Genomic DNA, 18,485 nt, shown 5'->3' with positions numbered 1-18,485 from the left:
CCCAGTTACCCAAATATAATCGTGAATGATACCCTGCACCCAACAGTTAGAATTTAGGTTTTTCAGTGCCAAATAATTGTAGAATATTTGCACTTGGATAACTTCAGTGTGGACTGGCCCAAATCTGCTCTTTGGTTCAATTTATCACTCTTGGAAAACAAATCACTTATTTGAAAAAAACACTGAGTGACTAAATTCTTATGTCATTAAAGCCAGAAGCATCAATAGCCTGTGAAGAAAAGTAGGCATTCTTATCTGTCTCAGTTATCCTCTTGAGATTACATTTTCCCTCAACAACGAATGAGAGAACCTACACAAGTAGCATCACCTAACTTTTAGGTCAATGAAGCAGTAAATCCTACCCACACACACTAGGAAACTATAAGGCAAGTGGTATTTCTTTTAAAGTTTAAGTAAATTGCTTTTCTGTTTTTATAGTTTGTTCGTGACAGTACCTTCAAAGAGATTCCACTGACATTTTACAGTAAGTTCATTGTAAATACTTCCAGATGGGTTTGATACTGCTTTTTAGTGTTGCCAATTCCAATTTGGAATTGTACATCTCTTTTTCAATAAGGAAGAAAGCAATTTCTGGGAAAGTAAGATGTAACCATGAAGAAAAGGAAGAGAAAGACTCAAAGTAGAATGTTTCTGGCTGCTGTGCTACTGTATTTTTCCCTTTCCAGATGTGTGACTGGAAAGTAACCCTGAAGTAAGCTGTTCAAACTCTTGGGTTAGGCAAGATACATATGGAAAAGATTGTTTTTCAGTTCTTAGCCAAAGTTCAGGGCTCTGTGCATAGCAGAGTTGTATTCTCTCTCTCTCTAAGATGTAGCATTGTACTGTACTCACTCTCCAAGATGCAGCATTGACTGTGGACTGAGATACTTTCTTTTTCATAAATATTTCCAGAGGGACAGAATGTACCTCTTCTGCCTGTTTCCCTTATGTGCAAATATGAGGCTTTTATGAGAGACAATTGATCAGAATATTTTCTTTTTAGGGAGTAAATGTAAAAAAAGACCCCTTTAGCTCCCTTGCAGCCTCTCTCAGGGTATGCATTTAGTTTCTGAATATAGAATACGTGTTGAAACAATCTGTTAGAAGACAAAGGTCCTGCTGTAACTTTGTGAGGCAGTATGAATTTAGACAATTTTTTAAATTCCTATGAAGTTCTACCCATATTTCACAGTAGAAATGGAAACCATCGCATCAGACTTTTGAAAATTGGGAATGGACACACTGAGGTTAAAAAACCCTTGGAACAAAAAACTGAATAATTCACCTTGATGACAAGTTGAACATGAGTCAACAGTGCCCCAGCAGCCAAAAGAGCCAACCCTGTCCTGGGGTGCATTAGGCACAACATTGCCGGCCGGGCAAGGCAGGGGGTTGTCCTGTTCTGCTCTGCTGCGGGGCAGCCTCACCTCAAGTGCTGGGGGCAGATTTGGGAGTCACTTTTGGGCCCAGTGCCCAAATGAGGGTGACCAACATGGTGAGAAGTGCTGAGGTCAAGACTTATGAGGCGCTTATGAGGTCACTTGGCTTGTTCATTTTGGATAAGAGAAGGCTGAGGGGTGACCTCATTGCTGAGCAGTGACCCCATTGCTGCCTATGCCTTCCCCAAGAAGGGCAGTGGAGGGGGATGTGCTGGTTTCCTTTATGGTGACCAATGACAGGACATGAGGAAATGGAGTGAAGCTGCTTTGGGAAAATTCAGGCTGGACATTAGAAAAAGATTCTTCACGTAGAGGGTGGTCAGCGACTGGAACAAGCTCCTCAGGAAAGTGGTCACAGCATCAAGCCTGACAGAGTTTAAGGAGCTTCTGGACAACACTCTTGGTCATATGCCTTAGTCTTAGGTAGTCCTTTGAGAAGAAGGAAGGTGGACTTGATGATCCCTATGCATCTCTCCCAACTTGAGATATTCTATGATTCTACCTCCCATGGCCAGTGAGAGTAGCACAAGAAGCAGTGTCTGTAAAAATGAAGCAAGAGAGGTCAATGTGGACATCAAGAAAGCTGTAGCCATAGATTTAAGTACAGGACTAGGAAGGCTGGAATTTTTATCAGTGAGGGCTTCTCCACCAGTGAATGGACATGAGTCAAATAACTATCTGAGTTGTTCCATGAATACTTGAGTCTGTCCTAGGTGTAGAGGGACAACTTGATCTCCCAAGGTCATACGTTCTGTGATGTTCTATCTATAGTTCTGAATGCCAGAAGGTTTCCTGTGTTTGCCAGATCAGCTCCCTAATGAAAAGGCCAATGCTCAGATATAAGGTATGTCAGGGAGTTGTGCAAACCTTGGTGTGGGTAATTGCACAAGCCCTCACTGTTATGTACCATACACCATGGTGGGTCCCATGACCCATGGGTTTTGTGAGGCTCAAAGGGAAATAGCATATCAGCAGATTCTGTCTGCAGGTGACCTGAGTGTTTCACCATTCCATAACCAGAACCAACATTCATACTCTAGATCTTTTCGAGCTGCTTTTCCACCCATTAATATCTATGATATTATCCACATCCTTATGAGCAGACCAAATCTAACTGATCGTTGCCACAAAGAAATTGTAAGAATGGAATGTACTGCATATTCCATTTTCTATATTTTCAGAAATTAACATAATTGAAAGCAACGTCCAGCCTATCGTCACAAAGGAAGGTAAAAGAGGCCTGTGGTCTATATATATTTCTGCATATGTTCATATGCATATTCAGAATATATATTAAATATATTTCTTTAATGGGATGCACTTTGTACATAGCAACTCCAGGATGCTAAGCACTTTGCTGGAAAAGCAAAGATACAAATATTGCAATTAGAACTGACTGAAACATTTTGTATTAAAAGATTACCCACAGTTGTTCTCCCCAAATGAGTTTTCTCCTTTTTCTACAGGCCTTTAAAATTTTTTAAAATAATTTTTTTCCAAAACATTTATTACCTTTTTTTTCAATTAAGACATTTGCATTTTTTTTAATTAAAACATATATTTGAAAAACTGAAGTAGATATATTTCTCATACTTTGAAGAAGAATTGGTTCATTTTTCTATCATTTTCAATCAGTTCTAACTACCAATATCTGTTGGATGCCTGAAAAGGATATCTAGCCAAACTTTGTTTTTTAATTTCTTGAGACAGAAGCATGACTTAAAGATTAGTTCTGGGGCTGAAGAGAACAAAATGTGGATGGGACTGCTAAAATCACTTGTGATTTATAACTTAACTAAAGCCGATGAGATCCAGCTTCCCATTGAAATAAAAATGCTGAAAGGGAACTTGTTTGAGCTCAACTGAGAAAGGCAATTAAAAATTTCATGCAAAGAATTTTATCCAGACTGCTTAATCAGTATTTCTGAGAGGGCTTTCTTCCAGAAGAAGTAACAAATGCTTATTTTGTCAGGAGCTTGACTGCGCTTCATCCCATTTAGGATTAGACACCATTTAACATATATGCTGATCTTTGTTGCCTAGTCTCCATCATTAAATCAGATCCACAGTGCAATATAAATGGATAGATTATTTCATATGGTGATTCATCCAAGCTATTTTAGAAATCTTCCTATGGTGAGGATGAATCACTCTCTGAAAGTACCCCTCCCCTGTTAAACCCAAAGAGAGAGAGTATACAGGCTAGGTGATGTACAGGATGTTTAGAAGTTGAAAATTAACTGAAACAAAATTGTCTTTTAAAGAAAAAGTGAAATGTCTGAGCACTTGTATAGTCAAATGTAGAACTATATTTTATTCACCAAATAGAGTAAAAATAACTTTAGACATTAGTGAGTATAGAAGGGTTAGTCCTTTCCATTTCCAGTACAGTATTTCTGCTTTGGGACACATTCCAGGGAGTGATCTCTGGCCAGTGAAGCCTTTCTGTTGATGATTGATTCAGATATAGACCCAATAAAGCCAATTCTGGCCCTTCTGAGCTTTCTCAGTAATAGTAGCAAGTGGCAGATCCCATCAGAACCACATAAATCCACACCTGTCTGTAAATAAATGTTGGCAAAGTTACATGTTAATTTTTTTTGCCAGGAAGTTCTACCAGATCATGATGGGAAGGAGATTTCCATTAAAAAAAAAAATTACACCTCTCCTCACCAAGTTTAGAGGGGAATGTGTGCCTTTTCCTTTCTCATTGTTTTCTACTTGTGTTGGGTTTCCATTGTTCATACATAGGCATGTATGGGATCTAAAAGATTAAACAGATTTGAAGAGTTAAGTCTGTCTGAAACCCAAATCTTAACAGGTTGAATATTCAAAGGATTGATCCTAGACTAAGAGATATAGCTGGCTGCACCTTCACTTTTTGGTTTGCATACATCTGCTGTACCAGTCACATGGAAAGGTACAGTTTTTGAGAAATGTGAAAATAAAGTATTTATAAACATTCATAAATACACTTTTTACATTAATTCATTTGTATTCTTCACTTGTATCAATGTAAATTGATATTTAATGGATTCTCAACATAAGTTTAAAACAGAAGCAAGGGAATGAGTCTTCTAAGACGGTTTCTTTAAAATATTTATAAATGGTTTTCATCCAGACCTGTTAGGAAATAAAAGGAGATGGCTTGTTCAGCTGTTTAGAACTCAGAGTAGATAAATAGAGGTCTATAATAACAGAGAATCTTTATGATCCCATCATATCTTCTCCTCTGCAGCAAATAAATAAATTATTTACCTCTAAATTCTAATTTATGCAATCATTTGCTATTGCAAATGAAAAAAAAAAGTGCATTTTTATTTTTTACTATTAAACTTAGCCTAAACTGGCTGTTTTCAACAATTCACATGAGGCACACATATTTAAAAGCTGTTGTTAAATCCTGATCAGTAATTATGGAAAAAAAACCCCAATGCATAATCAAGTTCTACAAAAATTCATATAAAGATATTTAAGGGATTTTTAAGGAAAGTAAAAAAGATGGATTATGCTAAGTCTCTGTCTCTGAATAATGATTAAAGGAAGTTTGTTTTACAGCAGCTTCATAAGTAGAAGGAGTGGCATGGCACTCCTTAGAGAAGAACCATGTTATTACTGCTAATTGATGTATGTTCCTAATTTATCCAGTATCTCCTGCTTTAGATACATTTAGATACATCTGGATTAATTTAATCAACATTACTTCACTCATGATAATGATAGCCAGTAATGCTGATAAATACCCTTACAGGCATTCCAGCTGACCTCAGAAATCTGCTTTTTGGGTTTTTTTTTAAGCTGCGTAATCACTGGCCAAGTCTTAAATACAATGGGGGGAAAAAAATGCCACATAAAAAACCTCAAAGAAAAAAATAAAAGAAACTCCAAAACAACAATTAAAATAACCTCCAAAACAAAAAAATTAAAAAATTTAAAAAATAAAAGGTCTCACTATGTAGATTGCATGCTGATCACCAGTGGAGCAATAGCTATAAGATACCTGCAAAGATGCAGAGCAGCCTTCTTACCAATACGTATAGAAAAAGACTTCCTTTCTGTGGCTGAGGATCTGGTTTATTGCCTGAAACTAGTCAAAAAACATTAAAAATATCATATACACAAAACTGAAAAATTAAATTTTATTATATTAAAAAAATATAAAGAGTTACTGTACAATAGGATCTATATTTGAGATCATGTGTGAGGAAACAAAGGATTGTACAATGCTGCCACAAATAACCTCTCAGATTTAAACATTTATTACAATCATCTGGTTTATCTAGAGTAGGGGGAGAAATGCAAGCTTCATCTCACCCCCATGCAATACTATAACTATTTTATGACTATTTGTAACGTGTTGTTTTTTTCCTATGTCACAGACCCATCTATCACACAGCTCACTAAATTTATTGAAGGGGAACCTGAGTTCAAAATAGTCAGGGAAGGGGAGACAATAACTAAAGTGATTCATGGAGGTTGGTATGCTTTCAGCAACTCAATTTGTATTAGCTTAAATTGGAAGCATTCACTATTCCCCATCAATTTCTACTTTATCTGGGTGATTCATGTTAGACAGCCGTTCTGCTTTTAACAAAACTTTTGTGAAGTGCTGTAATTTTATTGCATCATTTATTTTTTAATTCTCATGCATTTCAAAATGTTTTTTTTTCCTTAGTTGTGTTCCATAGCTGTAGACAAGACAGTTTTAGAAATACTCTGCATGCTGACATAACATATGTCTCAGTTAAGAATTATTTAGTCATTGTTGTCCTGCTATCAAATATGTAGTATATGATTCTGTGAATAAAAGGCTAATTTGCCAGAAAGTGAGGTAAACCTTGCCTTCTCTTAGCTAAGGGCATTGAGATGTTCACATCTAGGATGTTTTTAAAGGAAAAATCACATGTGATCATCCAAAATTTTGAGTAGAATTAGTTCCTGGTCTCTGAACACTTTTATTTTTCATAAGATATTCTATGGTATCTCCTTGTATGCTTCAGTCAGTTTCCACATCTCAAAAAGAACCCTTGAAAGTTCATTACTTGATTAATGTCTTCAATTTAAAAACCCTTGTAGAACCAGTTATTAAAACATATACCAAAATCATTGATGGACGGCCTGTGGAAGTGACAGAGAAAAAAGTAACAGAAGAAAGAATTATTCAAGGTAAATTAAGCTGAGATATTCAATCTTAGTAAAGTCCACATTTACACACAAACATAACACATCTTAAGTTCTGTCCTAGTGCCTGAACTGCATTTCCTTGACAGATGAATTTTCCTTAATGCTTCCCACTGTCTCTGTAAGGCTGAAAAACTGACCATGTGTCCTACACACATATACAGAAATGGCAACAATATTTTAACAGCATGAAAACTACAAAAATTTGTCTTCTTTTTTTGGTTTTTATTTTCATATATTAGCTAAGTGTCTTCTTTTGCAAAGTTCTTGCTATCATTTCACAGTGAGACTGCTTTTATTGTGTTCTCTGTCTTCCTTTAGAAGGAAAACTTTTTTTTCCAGAACTTCTGGATTATATACCTCCAGGAAGGTTTCATTTTACCAAACACAGATATTTAATGTGTAGATGCCTACTTTTGCATGTCATCCCAGGCTCTCTTGACAGCCATGTCAGAAAAAGATCTCTATTTCTCTGTAAGGTGGGGACTTTATCTGACATCCACAAGTTAAACACTTGGATACAGCTAATGTGAGCGAAAATTAATGTGCATCTGCATCCCTTGATTTACTGACACAAAAGCTCCCAAATTCCTTGGCCAATTTCAGTTGTATTTGACCTATTACAGAGATATTTCTTTAAGCATCCTAGAAATTTACAAGTGGAGTGAGGTGTATTTAAGCATAGTAGGTGCTATATGGACTTCTTTATTGACACTTTTTGATCACCTTGTTTAAAAATCAGTTTGAATGCTGCCATTAAAATTCTGTCTGCCAGGGAGTTTGCAAGGAAAAGACACTGTTATAACAACATATTGAATTAGCTGTAAGTCTTAATATTCAGTTTATTTAGAAAATATTGAAATTTAACTGAAGTCATTTGAGCAAGACAGAAATAAAGAACCATACTTAAGTTATTATCATACAACTTTTTGCTACGGTGAAGATAACTGAATGAAAGGCATTAGTGGTTTCTGAATAAAGCTGGGACTATTTTCTGGAAAAAAATTTGGGGGAGATGAATAAAATATAATTTTCTCAATTATTGGATTCAAGTTTCACTAATATCCCACAGGAAGTGGTAAATATAACATAAAATGCCAGAGTTTCTGAGCTGATATCTCCTTATTTTTAACCTGTAGAAACTGATAAGGAATCTCAAACGTTAAGCTTTCAAATGAATCATAACAGTTATAAAAGCAAAAATGTCTATTTGCAACAGTCAATTAAGACTAATCATGGGACTTCAGAAATATCTGATCTATGACCTAATACAGAAGTGTTTAAAATTGTCTTAGTCTAAGAATGTAAGCAGGTAATTACTCTAATTATGATAAATTTGCCTAATTACTTTCAAGAATAGTTTTAACTACTGTTTTTAATGCTCTTTCTGTTTAATTTGGGAAATTGTAAAAAATAAAGTTATCATATAAGGAGATTACAGCATGTTAACCATGGAATCACCACATGTATTAAATAGGAAAAAATAATTTAAAGGACAAACCTGGTATATCTGATAAAAGCCACTATCTTATAAATTTTTTTCCAGGTCCTGAAATAAAATATACCAGAATTACTGCAGGGGATCCAGACAATGAAGAGAAGTTAAAGAAAATCTTTGAAGAAGGTTAGTTTGCTTGTTTTGTTTAATTTCTTTCATGCATATATATTGTTCTCTATATAACTTAAATAATGAATAGATATTGCATGTTTTAAAAAATGATGCTCATACTGCTAAATCTTACCCAGAGATTAAACCTCGGAACCACCCAAACGTAATGTTCTGGTTTGAGTCCTTGACCTTCACATTTCAGTCAGCTCTAGAGTTGAGGCTGCCTGGGTCTATTATATAGTATGCTATGTTTATCAGAAGAATATGGTGTTTCCAGTGTTTATGTGGAATTTGATATCATAACAGATGAATTTTTCAATTCAGAACAATGATATGACAAGATTAATTCATTCATATGCTCTTGTGGGATTACCAAATGTTTTCTGTAAATCAATTTTTTTGCCATAACCTGTATCCTATCAGAGGTTACCAAGGTGACCAAATTTATTGAAGGTGATGGTCATTTACTGGAAGATGAAGAAATCAAAAGACTTCTACAGGGAGGTAATTCAGTGTATTATAACTAACATTTTTTGCAACAGGTTATGATAACTGAAACTCCTCTCAGATATGTTGAACTCAACATTTTAAAGACTGACATAGTAGAAGTGGAACTTTAATGGAAAAAAATAGAATACTCTATTCTAATGCCACATATCTGTGAAATGGAAATAAATACCAAAGTCTGAGTTATCAATATTTTTAATTACATTGATCACAGAAAATAAAATATTTGGGTTTTTTCAGTCTTTAAAAAGTTACCTAATTAAAACTCAGGGGAGCAATGAAGATTTATTCCTTTTTTTTTTTTTTCAGTAAATTTAAATCTGTGAAAAACACTTATGAAATGGAACATATTGTAACAGGCCAAATTCATCTTACTTATCAGTTCTTCAGAAATGAATGTTCATTGCCCTCAAGTTAATAATTAAAGGCATGTTTAATATCCTTCTTTAAATGCGTACAGGTGATGGATATCAAGAAATTAACTTTAATTCTCTTCAAATACAGCATTCCAAGGAATGGTTTTCTTTCCTTCTTGCTCTCTTAATTCTAACAGTTTTGGCAGTATATAACCAGTAGCTGTAGAAGCTTAGTAAAAGAACTTCTGCTTATGAAATTAATCTTTATCTATGAATTTGGAATGTTCTCTGCTTAATGTAGATTAGAAAAACTATCTATAATAGCAATGGGGAATAAAAAAGGAATTTAAGTGACAAGGTTTTCGTAAAAGTTAGTTTAAACCTGAGTCAGAAGCTCAAAAATATGGATGGATGCTTCTCTTGACATAAATTAAATGAATCCATTTCATTTTATCTTCACTTTTTAGTAAGTTACCAAGTCGTATACCAGTAAAGTAACTTGCAGCCACATTTAGTTCAATGAACTAAATCTCGTAGTTTTTTAAAAAAACTATTCTGTGGATGTGAAAAACTTCAGTCAAGTGAAAAATTTCCTGATGGCTGAACAGGTGAACAGCTGTCTGCCAAACTTAAACATGCTGGTTGATAACCCAGCTAGTCTTAGAGAAAAGCCAAGGTATGGCTATGACTCCTGTTGACTGTAATTCTTTGTTCTGTTTTAAACATCTGAATCTTAGTTTTACAGACCTAAGCCAGAATTTGCCTATAATATTGGACAGAAACCTAAACTTCCAGAGGATTTTTAATTTTATCCTAAATATCCATCTATGTGAAAAGATTTGTTCTCTGGAGATGCCTATTTCTGGATTGAATATTTAAAAGAAAAGCTGGAAATTTAAAAACTGCAGCAAGAAAATTCCTCCATATACTGCACTATGTTCTACTGGTTTAAACCAGGCAACAATGAGCAGGATCAAACTTTATCTGTAGAACTGTTCAAAACTGACAGATCTGATGCCAGAATCTAATAATTATAACTGTACCTGTAATCACCTTCAGATACAGAGGTATACAATTAAATAGGGATAATCTGTAGAGATACCTCTTAGAGCATAGGTGTATGGAAAAGAGATAAATAGTTTCTCTGCAGGAAACTTGAAAAAGACAACATCATCTCTTGAATTCTTGCTATTTTCCTTGCTATTATATGTTAGTTTGCCTAAGCATCCTGCTTCACAGAATGGACCGAACAGGCAGATTTGTCTTTTGCTTTAATTTGATTTTTCTCTATTTTTTCCATGATTTATCCAGTCAGCTACCCTTGGCTGCCATGATAATACCTTCCTAGACATTTAGCCAATAAAAGCAGATACACATGCTGCTTTAGGGTTGTGGGTGATAATGGTGATAATGCTTTATGGCTCCCTTGTCTACACAAAATTATTTTTTACTGAGAATTTCCTAATCATTTAAATTTGAGTGCAGTCACAAACAAATGTATTATTACTGTCTAAATAAAGGAATTATTTCATATGGGCTTTAATTCTGCTCATAAAATACCCAACACTGCTTAAAACAATTAGCAGTGTGCTGAAACAAAACTTTAAGCCAAGACTGCAATGAACAACTCATCCTTAGAAATAACATGCCTGATGGCATGAATAGCATGGCATCCTGCAACATCTATGCCCAAAAATGACATTGTTTCCACTGAAGGCTCCTTGTATATGGAAAAATGCTATGCCAGATTTAACACATTTGTTTTTGATGCTTATCGTAGCCGGAACTGAGTACACCAAGGTTACTAAAGTAATTGAGGGGGAGCCACAGATTATCGAGAGAGAAATCAAGAAAGTTCATCTGGAAGGTTAGTTTGTTAAAAATTCAGTATCACTAAGACCTGCTTTGTCTAAAGTGATCATTCCAGGTGAGGTTTTATAGTATCTGTTCACAAAAATTACTAGGTCTGAAGCCAGCATTTTAGCAATAATTTTGTAATTGTTTTGGAAAGGAATCCTTTCACTGACGTTGCAGAGAAAAATGCTGAGGCTTACCTTGTGGCTAAAAGTAACTAAACCGTTTGGCAAGCATAGTAGACAGGAGGAAATGCCCAACCACAAAGCTTAGGTAAAACCTTTGAAGAAAAATGCCCCATAAAGAATTGACTTTTCTTTAAGCAGCACATAAAGAAGAAGACCACGTGAGTTGCTTTTGAGTTATTTCTTGTCAGAGTAAATGTGATCTGTTGCTGTGAGGGTTTCTCAGTGTTGTGAAGGAGTGGGTGGGGTGCAGGGAATATAACCTCTGGGGTTAAGTAAATATCTCATAGTGTCTTGGTATTTCTCTACCTTTGTCCTGTTGTTAAATGAGGGAAGCTCTTGAATTTGAAAACCCAGAATGGAATAAAGGTCCAAAAGGACCCATTTAGAATTCAATCTGCTTTTATAGCAGCAATTTGTTCTTCAAGTTTAACAATCATTGTTTAAGGATCTTCATTCAAAGTTAAGAAGTAATTTGCTTACGGTTTCTTTTGTATTTATGTCTTTTTCTAATTCTAATTCTAATAATGCAGAATAAGTTATTCTGTCAGCCTTTGAACCAAATACATAGGAGAAAATATTATGGCTTTTGGAGAATGAAATTAAATAAATGTGTTTCTACCTTTTCAATTTTGAAGTCTGTGCCAAACAGTGAAGGTTGATACATAGTGTTTGTACAGCTTTGGTGCTGAATAGTACAAGTCAGGCTGGGGAGTCCCCTATTGCCTGAAAATGACAGATGGGTATGATCTTCAAACATGAGGCTTATCTGAAAGAATAATTGTACAGACAGCACCTAAGTATGGAAAGCATGGTTTGGATGAACCATATTCTTCTGTCCTTGTCAGGGCAGTGCAGAGCTTGAAATTTTCTGCCATGGTGAGGCAGATACCCAGTGTTTAGCCTCAGCTGGAATGAGGTCCAGCCTGTATCTCAGGGCTATGCATTGGTATATCCTGTACCTCAGGATGAAAAGAAAACTGGCTGCAGCTTGTTAAGTGAATAAATAAGTACTTCGTGGTTGTAAAGAAGGAAAAATCACTGCAGTAACATTTCTGTGACAGTAACAGAAGAATTACTTCTTATGCTTGTGATGTGTTTTTCCTCCCAATGAGGAGACATCTGGTTAAAAAAAAGTCTCAAGGTTTGATGAGAAAAAGAAAAACATGTCCATAGTTTCACTGAATAAGTGAAAAAAAAAAAAGGATATATCTAATCGGGGTGGTATGTATTCAACAGCCCTTGCTCTGCTCCACCTTTTAAAGCGGAAGCCTGAGAAAATTAACTGAACTCTAGATGTGGAATCACACGGTGGGCTCACAATGCGGTTACAAATCAAGCCCCAAACACAGCTGGAAATGTGGCCAACATCTTGTAACGCTTTCAGGCATTTAGCTCATGAATAATTCCTGAAGTAATGGCAATGCAACAGACCTGGATATCCTCTGCTGAAAGCTGAAACTGAGTCCTGTGCCTTAACCTGAGCTTTTACCTCACTGACAGTGTCACACGGCTTTTGATGAATGAAGAGCATAGACAAAATGCCCTGGCACCTGCCTACATCCTGTAACCATCTGTAGAGGATCAGTGCAGATAATGGATTCATTCATATGTTTAAAATGCAAGAACACTTTTGAAATGTTACTAAGCTTTAATGGATGACTGCGCATGAGTGAAATGTGGGAATTGTATTATAAGCATTCATGTTTCAGGTGATCAAGCCAACATGCTACTGGAACAAAATTCTTAATTTACTGAAAAATTTAAAGAACAAACTTCAAAAGTCAGCAATGAGTTTCCAATATTCCTAATGAGTTTTAATTCAAAGGCTTCAGCAAATAACTTCTGACTGCAAAATTTCTGTTTTCTAGAAGCACCTGTACGGAGAGCACAACCAACAAGGAGGACACAAGGTAAAAGCAAAGCATACATTTAAACATATAGCACATATCAAATATTATTCTCAGTTATCTTAAGAGTCAGGAGGGGAAAAAAGCTCTTAAAAATACAGACTTCAAAAGAAAAAAGGTTGTATTTCTGCTTGAAAAAAAAAAACAACAAAAAAATCTGGAATTGCTAATTATTTTTTTCTGATATTTGAAAACAACCAAGATTATGTGCTTCAGTCAAAAAGTGTTTCAGATGAAAATAAAGCCATCAAAGTGAAATCTGACTTTGGAGTCTTAACAATGGGAAAATGGCAATCTGGGATTTTCCACCACAGGACTTATAACTCTCAGAATCTATGTTATTATGATTAACGAAGAAGATGGAAGATCCATTTAATTTCACAGCTGCCAGCACAGGAGAGAAATGTTCGCCACCAGGCTTCATCTTTCCTTTTCACGTGTCTGTTTCACAAGTAAATACAGTATATAGTATTACTATGTTATACATAATTATAGGTAATAATTAAAGTTCTTTTTCTGTGTTTTGCAGGGGGAGCAGCAAGACGGAGGACAAGACTAGCTCATTCCTAAAAGCTTGCCAAGACAGAATTCACAGAATTGCAAATTAACAACATGGTCTTTGAGAGGAACTGTTGTTTGGGTTTTTTTTGAAATGAGAACATTAGAAAATGACGTTGTTTTGATGAAGTAACGTAAACTGAACCATGAATACACAAAAAGATGTGAAGCTGCAGATACTCACTGCCAGCACAGTGATCACTAGGAGTAGTCCATTGGAGGTGCTTTTACTGCTCTTGATAGTAAGGGCTATGCAAAGTGGGGTCCTGGAAGCCCAAAAACTTCTGTAGAACCAGGATCCCTTCTTATGCTGGCTAGTAAGTGTTTGATGGATTGGATTAAAAATGAGCAGGGAACAACAGAGAGTGTATTTTTTTATTATTATTATTTCCACTAAATAAGAAATATAAATGAATTAGATAATTTCTAGGAAAAAAAAAATCACCTCAGGTGACTTTTATAGTAATCTAAGGAAATAAGAGATGTTAACATAGCACTTTTGGTTCAGTAGTATTGTATGCTTTTTTATAAGTCAAAATTCATCATGTGTTTAAATTTGTAATGATACCAGTAATGTTACCTTTTCTAAGCAAACAAATACGCCTTATATTAAATGTATCCTCTTTTTGTCCTACATTGCATATCCAAATACCTCCTAGTAACTTGGCTAATGGAAGCTCTTGAAAAAAGGGAAAAAGCAAACATTATGAGCTTCTTGCAATGTATTCAAGATCATGTTGACTTCTTTACCTTTAAGAAAGATCATTCCCATTAAAGGAATCTTATAACAATACATATACTGATATTCTTAAGTGTTTTCCCACTTTACCCTAAATGTGTCTTTTGATTATTAAAGTGGATTGCAAAAGGGATAAATAAAATGCATGCAAACAGTTAACTCAGCATGGAAAAAGGTCTTACAAAAATGAGGCCAGGTCCGAAAGCTTTTGTAACAAAGCATGCTTTGCTAATATCTGGTATAATGTGGAGTTTTCTGTAAATTATGTCAATTTTATAACTCTAGTTTTGTATTCATAGAAGTTTTCTGCTTTTATCAACAAAAGGTGAAAGGCAATTATTAATGGAGTAGAAAAAACATATTCAAAGTTCCTTAATTTTGCAGACCAAAGTTTCAGAGGCATCGTCTAACATGCTTTTCTACTTCTGTTTTGAAACCAATACTCAATAAAGAATTTGGCTGAACTGTGCTTTCTTTCATTTGTAAATATTTTTTAGCAGTAAAGCAAATTCTAAATATTCTCAAGATTTTTAGTCTATCTGGTAATTGCAAAATATGCTTTCACAGAAGAAAACTGATGCTTCCCTTCTTACTTAGCATGTGCTAATGGACTTAAACTGCATCACTCTCCTTAAACAATTAAAAACTTTCCCTAATTCCATAATGACATATCCTAAACACTGCTCCTAAAACAATACAACTATCTGAGAATGGGATTGATAAGTTGTGCAGCCTTACTGGGCCATCAGATGTCACTAAGGTAACCTCAGTATCTACTATGATAGTGCTTTAGTGGAAGGACAGCTTTTAACCCCGGCAAGACCTAGATGACTTTTAGGTCAGCATCAGAGGTCTTAGGACTATCTAGAAGGTGAACTGAAGCTGTCAGTTTGGGACACTTTATTGTCATTAAATCATTGGCTTTAAACTTCTTCCTTCATTGCTGTGCTACCATAAGCTCTCAGTCAAGCAAGATTTTAAATGACAGGAATTATTTTAGTTGAAGAGTGTGTCTGTGTTCTTGCCTCAAAAAAGTTTAGGAGATAACAAAAAAATTGGAATGGTAATGACAGATAAAGAATGGACAGAAAATAGGAAGAAAGTAGAAGGTAGCAAAAAAATGATTAAAACCTATCCTGTGGTAGGACAATTTTACCTTTTCAATTAGGAATAAATTGGTGACATACCATAACTTTGGTATGTTTTCTGCTTTGATAACATTTTAAAGCATCTGGTATTCACTAAAATACATTTCTGTACTTCACTCTTAAATAGAATCTATTAATAATATGTAATGTATAATATAATAGTAATATATAATACAATACAAGTTAAATACAACAGTATATAAAGGGTACTTCTCCATGAAAACTTGTTTCCCTGGCATATCGTCCCTCTCAGTCCTTCTTAGACCACAGTAGATGTCTGCCCAGCTACAATGAACAGTGACATTTCTTTTAGTGGAGTGGCTTTTTCTAGCTATCTGAACAAGAATCTTTCCAGGACCCAATGCAGAAAGAAAATCAAGATCTTCTTTTATTTGCTTTTTATATGCTTAGCCATTTCTGTTTCAACACAGATAGTCTTTTACCAAAGAGCAAATTTGGAGAACTGACAACTTCTCCTGCCCTGCTATTTATTTCCCCTCACCTCAGAACAATTTAAATTAATGTAATGTGATTAAACAGGGGGTTAGCACACTACCAAATCAGAATAAGCACCCACTTATTTATTTTGTGTTTCCTTGTAGTCACTCAGATATTTATAAGCAGGAATGTCCAGTTGAGTTGGTGGTGGAATTCTCAAAGCATTTCTACTGCTTCCTTTGATATCCTGTATAAAAACTAATGCAGAAGAATTTTTAACTGTCAGTGTTCCCAAATCTGTCAGTTTTGCCAGCAGTAAGTGCACATAAATAATCTACACGATCACTAAATATGGGGATTGGACTATAAGATCTAAGTAAAATAAAATGAGTCTTTTGATTCCTTTATAAAGAAAATTGTGTGAAATCTGAAAAAAATATGTCAGGAAGGATTTTTTTTTACCATTTCCATTTTGACAACTGAAAATGTGCTAAGCAAGTGACCCTCTCAATGGCCTTTCATGCCATTCATCTCTCATAAGACCAGAATAGCAATACTAAACTGAAGAATTCCACTTTTTGTCCACAAAGTATTTTAATAAAATAGCGGGTGGAGGCAGTAGTCCTGCCAGATCAGTTGTATTGTGATTAATTCTTTTACTGTCTAAAGCTCGGAACTGATAAACACCAATCCCAGATGGAGGCTCTGAGGAGGGATACCAAAGCCTAAGCACAACTCAAATGAAAGAAGAACTGATTCCCTTGAGTACTGAGCTGCAAAATTCCCAGTGATAGCATAAGATGTGTAATTGGATCATGTGGGATTTTCTAAGATTTATAGTGGCACAGAGCTTCATCTTCAATTATTAAAACAAGATTTGCCTCCACTTCTCTTCTGCATAAACCCCAAGTGTGAAGGTTTCAAAGGTTCACTTTCTCCTTTGTGTCCCCTTCCTCCACAGCTATGGTTTTTATACCATCTCAAGAAAATGCAAGCCTATCCCAAGGGTTGTTTTTCAGTATAGAATTAATCTTTTTATAACAGATGGGAAAAATTTGATTCAGTATATTATTTTTTCTTTAACCAAGACTAATTAAAACATTCAGTGATATATGGGATTTTTATTTAACAGCTGGCACAAAAGAGGATAATTAGCTAATTGTTCTACATGGGGAGGAGAAAAATTCCATGTGGTACAAGTAATTAGGATCAGGATGACAATACATCATTAGGAGCCAAGCATGTTATTGACTGAAAGTAGGAGCAGTTTCTATTCAGACTTTTCAGTGTCCTTTACAGCCATACTAATTTATTCCTTACATCATACTAGATTAACATGCTTCTTTTCTTGCTCTTTTAACTAGCATCTTTTAAATACCACAGAGATCAAGCCTTCTTTTATGGATTTCTTTCTTGCTAAACAAAAGTAACCTCTATGATAGAATGTGTAAGTCAGAGGAATGGCATCAGCACTTACACTTTGGATCACAATGTTCGTCAATCCTCATGTGTTAGGTTGCATTCTGATCTGATGCATCTCCTGTCTGCTCTGATTTCTTGACTTTTGATTTTATTTCTTATGCTACTAAGTAAAAACATAACTAGACACTTTACTTGTGTATTTAGATCCAGTGGCACAGGCAGCCTTCATCCACACTACCAGCACTTTTTCCTCAGCTTCTTTTACCACCTAGTGCCCGATGCAGGTGCAGCCCTTGCACTTAGACTTGTTAAACCTCATGAGGTTCTTATGGGGCCACTTCTCAAGTTGCCCTGGATGGCATTCCATCCTTCTATTGTGTCAACTGCACTGCTCAGCTTTGTGTCATCTGCAAACTTGCTGAGGGATATACCACTAAGAAATGGAAGATGCTGCTTGTCATGGTGTGTTGGGTGTTTAAGACAGGAGGAGCATTGCTTTCTGCATGCCTGCTTTATATTAATTCATTTCAGAATAACTCCTGCTGGTACATTTTAGGGCTGTTTTAATCATGTCTGGGTTGGATAACAGGCATTTATGCCTCTAATTGCTAGTCCAGTTGTATTTTAATCTTTTTCTTAGTGAAATACTTAACAGCTTTTCCAACAGCTGTATTTCTCACATGGAACAGCTGTATTTCTCACCAACTCAACATGTGCCCTGAGTCAGGAGCACATTGAAGCCATGTGATGTGATTATAATGCTAAACAGAATAAAAACAGCATGTTTGTTAATTGAGAAAAATGCATCAGTGCAAAAAGCACTGGAAAGAGACAGGGATGATTTCAGGCATAGACAGGAGTAATACGGGGTATGATTTGCAGAAATTTACCTTCAGCTCGTTGACTAGAGAAAAAAACCTCTTAAGGCCATCAATATCCCTGCAATCCCCCAAAGCTCGTGTGCCTGCCTGTCACTGTCACCACGGTCCATAGTAAATCCAGATCTCACATCCATCTTTCTACCTAGGTTCATTTGTCTGGAGGACCTGGTTTCTGTCTTCTGTGAAGACCACGATTACAAGGTGCCCGGATGGCGTTTGAAGGTATAGATGTAGTGGTGAGGAGACTGCTGTGCCCTC

At 35.5% G+C, this 18,485-nt stretch overlaps 1 protein-coding gene across 8 annotated transcripts in view; it reads left to right on the top strand.

Annotated features, from left to right (window-relative positions):
- POSTN (periostin) overlaps nucleotides 1-14,807 on the top strand; it is a 31,760-nt gene extending 16,953 nt beyond the window's left edge. The window contains exons 16-24 of one of the 8 annotated variants that reach the window (XM_019286384.3): nucleotides 439-484; nucleotides 2,621-2,668; nucleotides 5,819-5,914; nucleotides 6,516-6,605; nucleotides 8,167-8,244; nucleotides 8,653-8,733; nucleotides 10,873-10,959; nucleotides 13,003-13,044; nucleotides 13,571-14,807. In XM_019286384.3, coding sequence (XP_019141929.2) covers nucleotides 439-484; nucleotides 2,621-2,668; nucleotides 5,819-5,914; nucleotides 6,516-6,605; nucleotides 8,167-8,244; nucleotides 8,653-8,733; nucleotides 10,873-10,959; nucleotides 13,003-13,044; nucleotides 13,571-13,611 — 609 coding nt within the window. In that variant the 3' untranslated portion in view covers nucleotides 13,612-14,807. The remainder of the gene's footprint in view (nucleotides 1-438; nucleotides 485-2,620; nucleotides 2,669-5,818; nucleotides 5,915-6,515; nucleotides 6,606-8,166; nucleotides 8,245-8,652; nucleotides 8,734-10,872; nucleotides 10,960-13,002; nucleotides 13,045-13,570) is intronic. The other 7 variants (XM_010400358.4, XM_019286387.3, XM_019286385.3 and 4 more) reach the window with 7 other exon arrangements.
- Nucleotides 14,808-18,485: the final 3,678 nt, after the last annotated feature.

This window comes from Corvus cornix, chromosome 1 (assembly GCF_000738735.6).
Source record: "Corvus cornix cornix isolate S_Up_H32 chromosome 1, ASM73873v5, whole genome shotgun sequence".
Taxonomy (NCBI): Eukaryota; Metazoa; Chordata; class Aves; order Passeriformes; family Corvidae; genus Corvus; species Corvus cornix.
The sequence above is the reverse complement of the archived record's forward strand: the minus strand, read 5'-3'. Positions and strand labels throughout refer to the sequence as shown.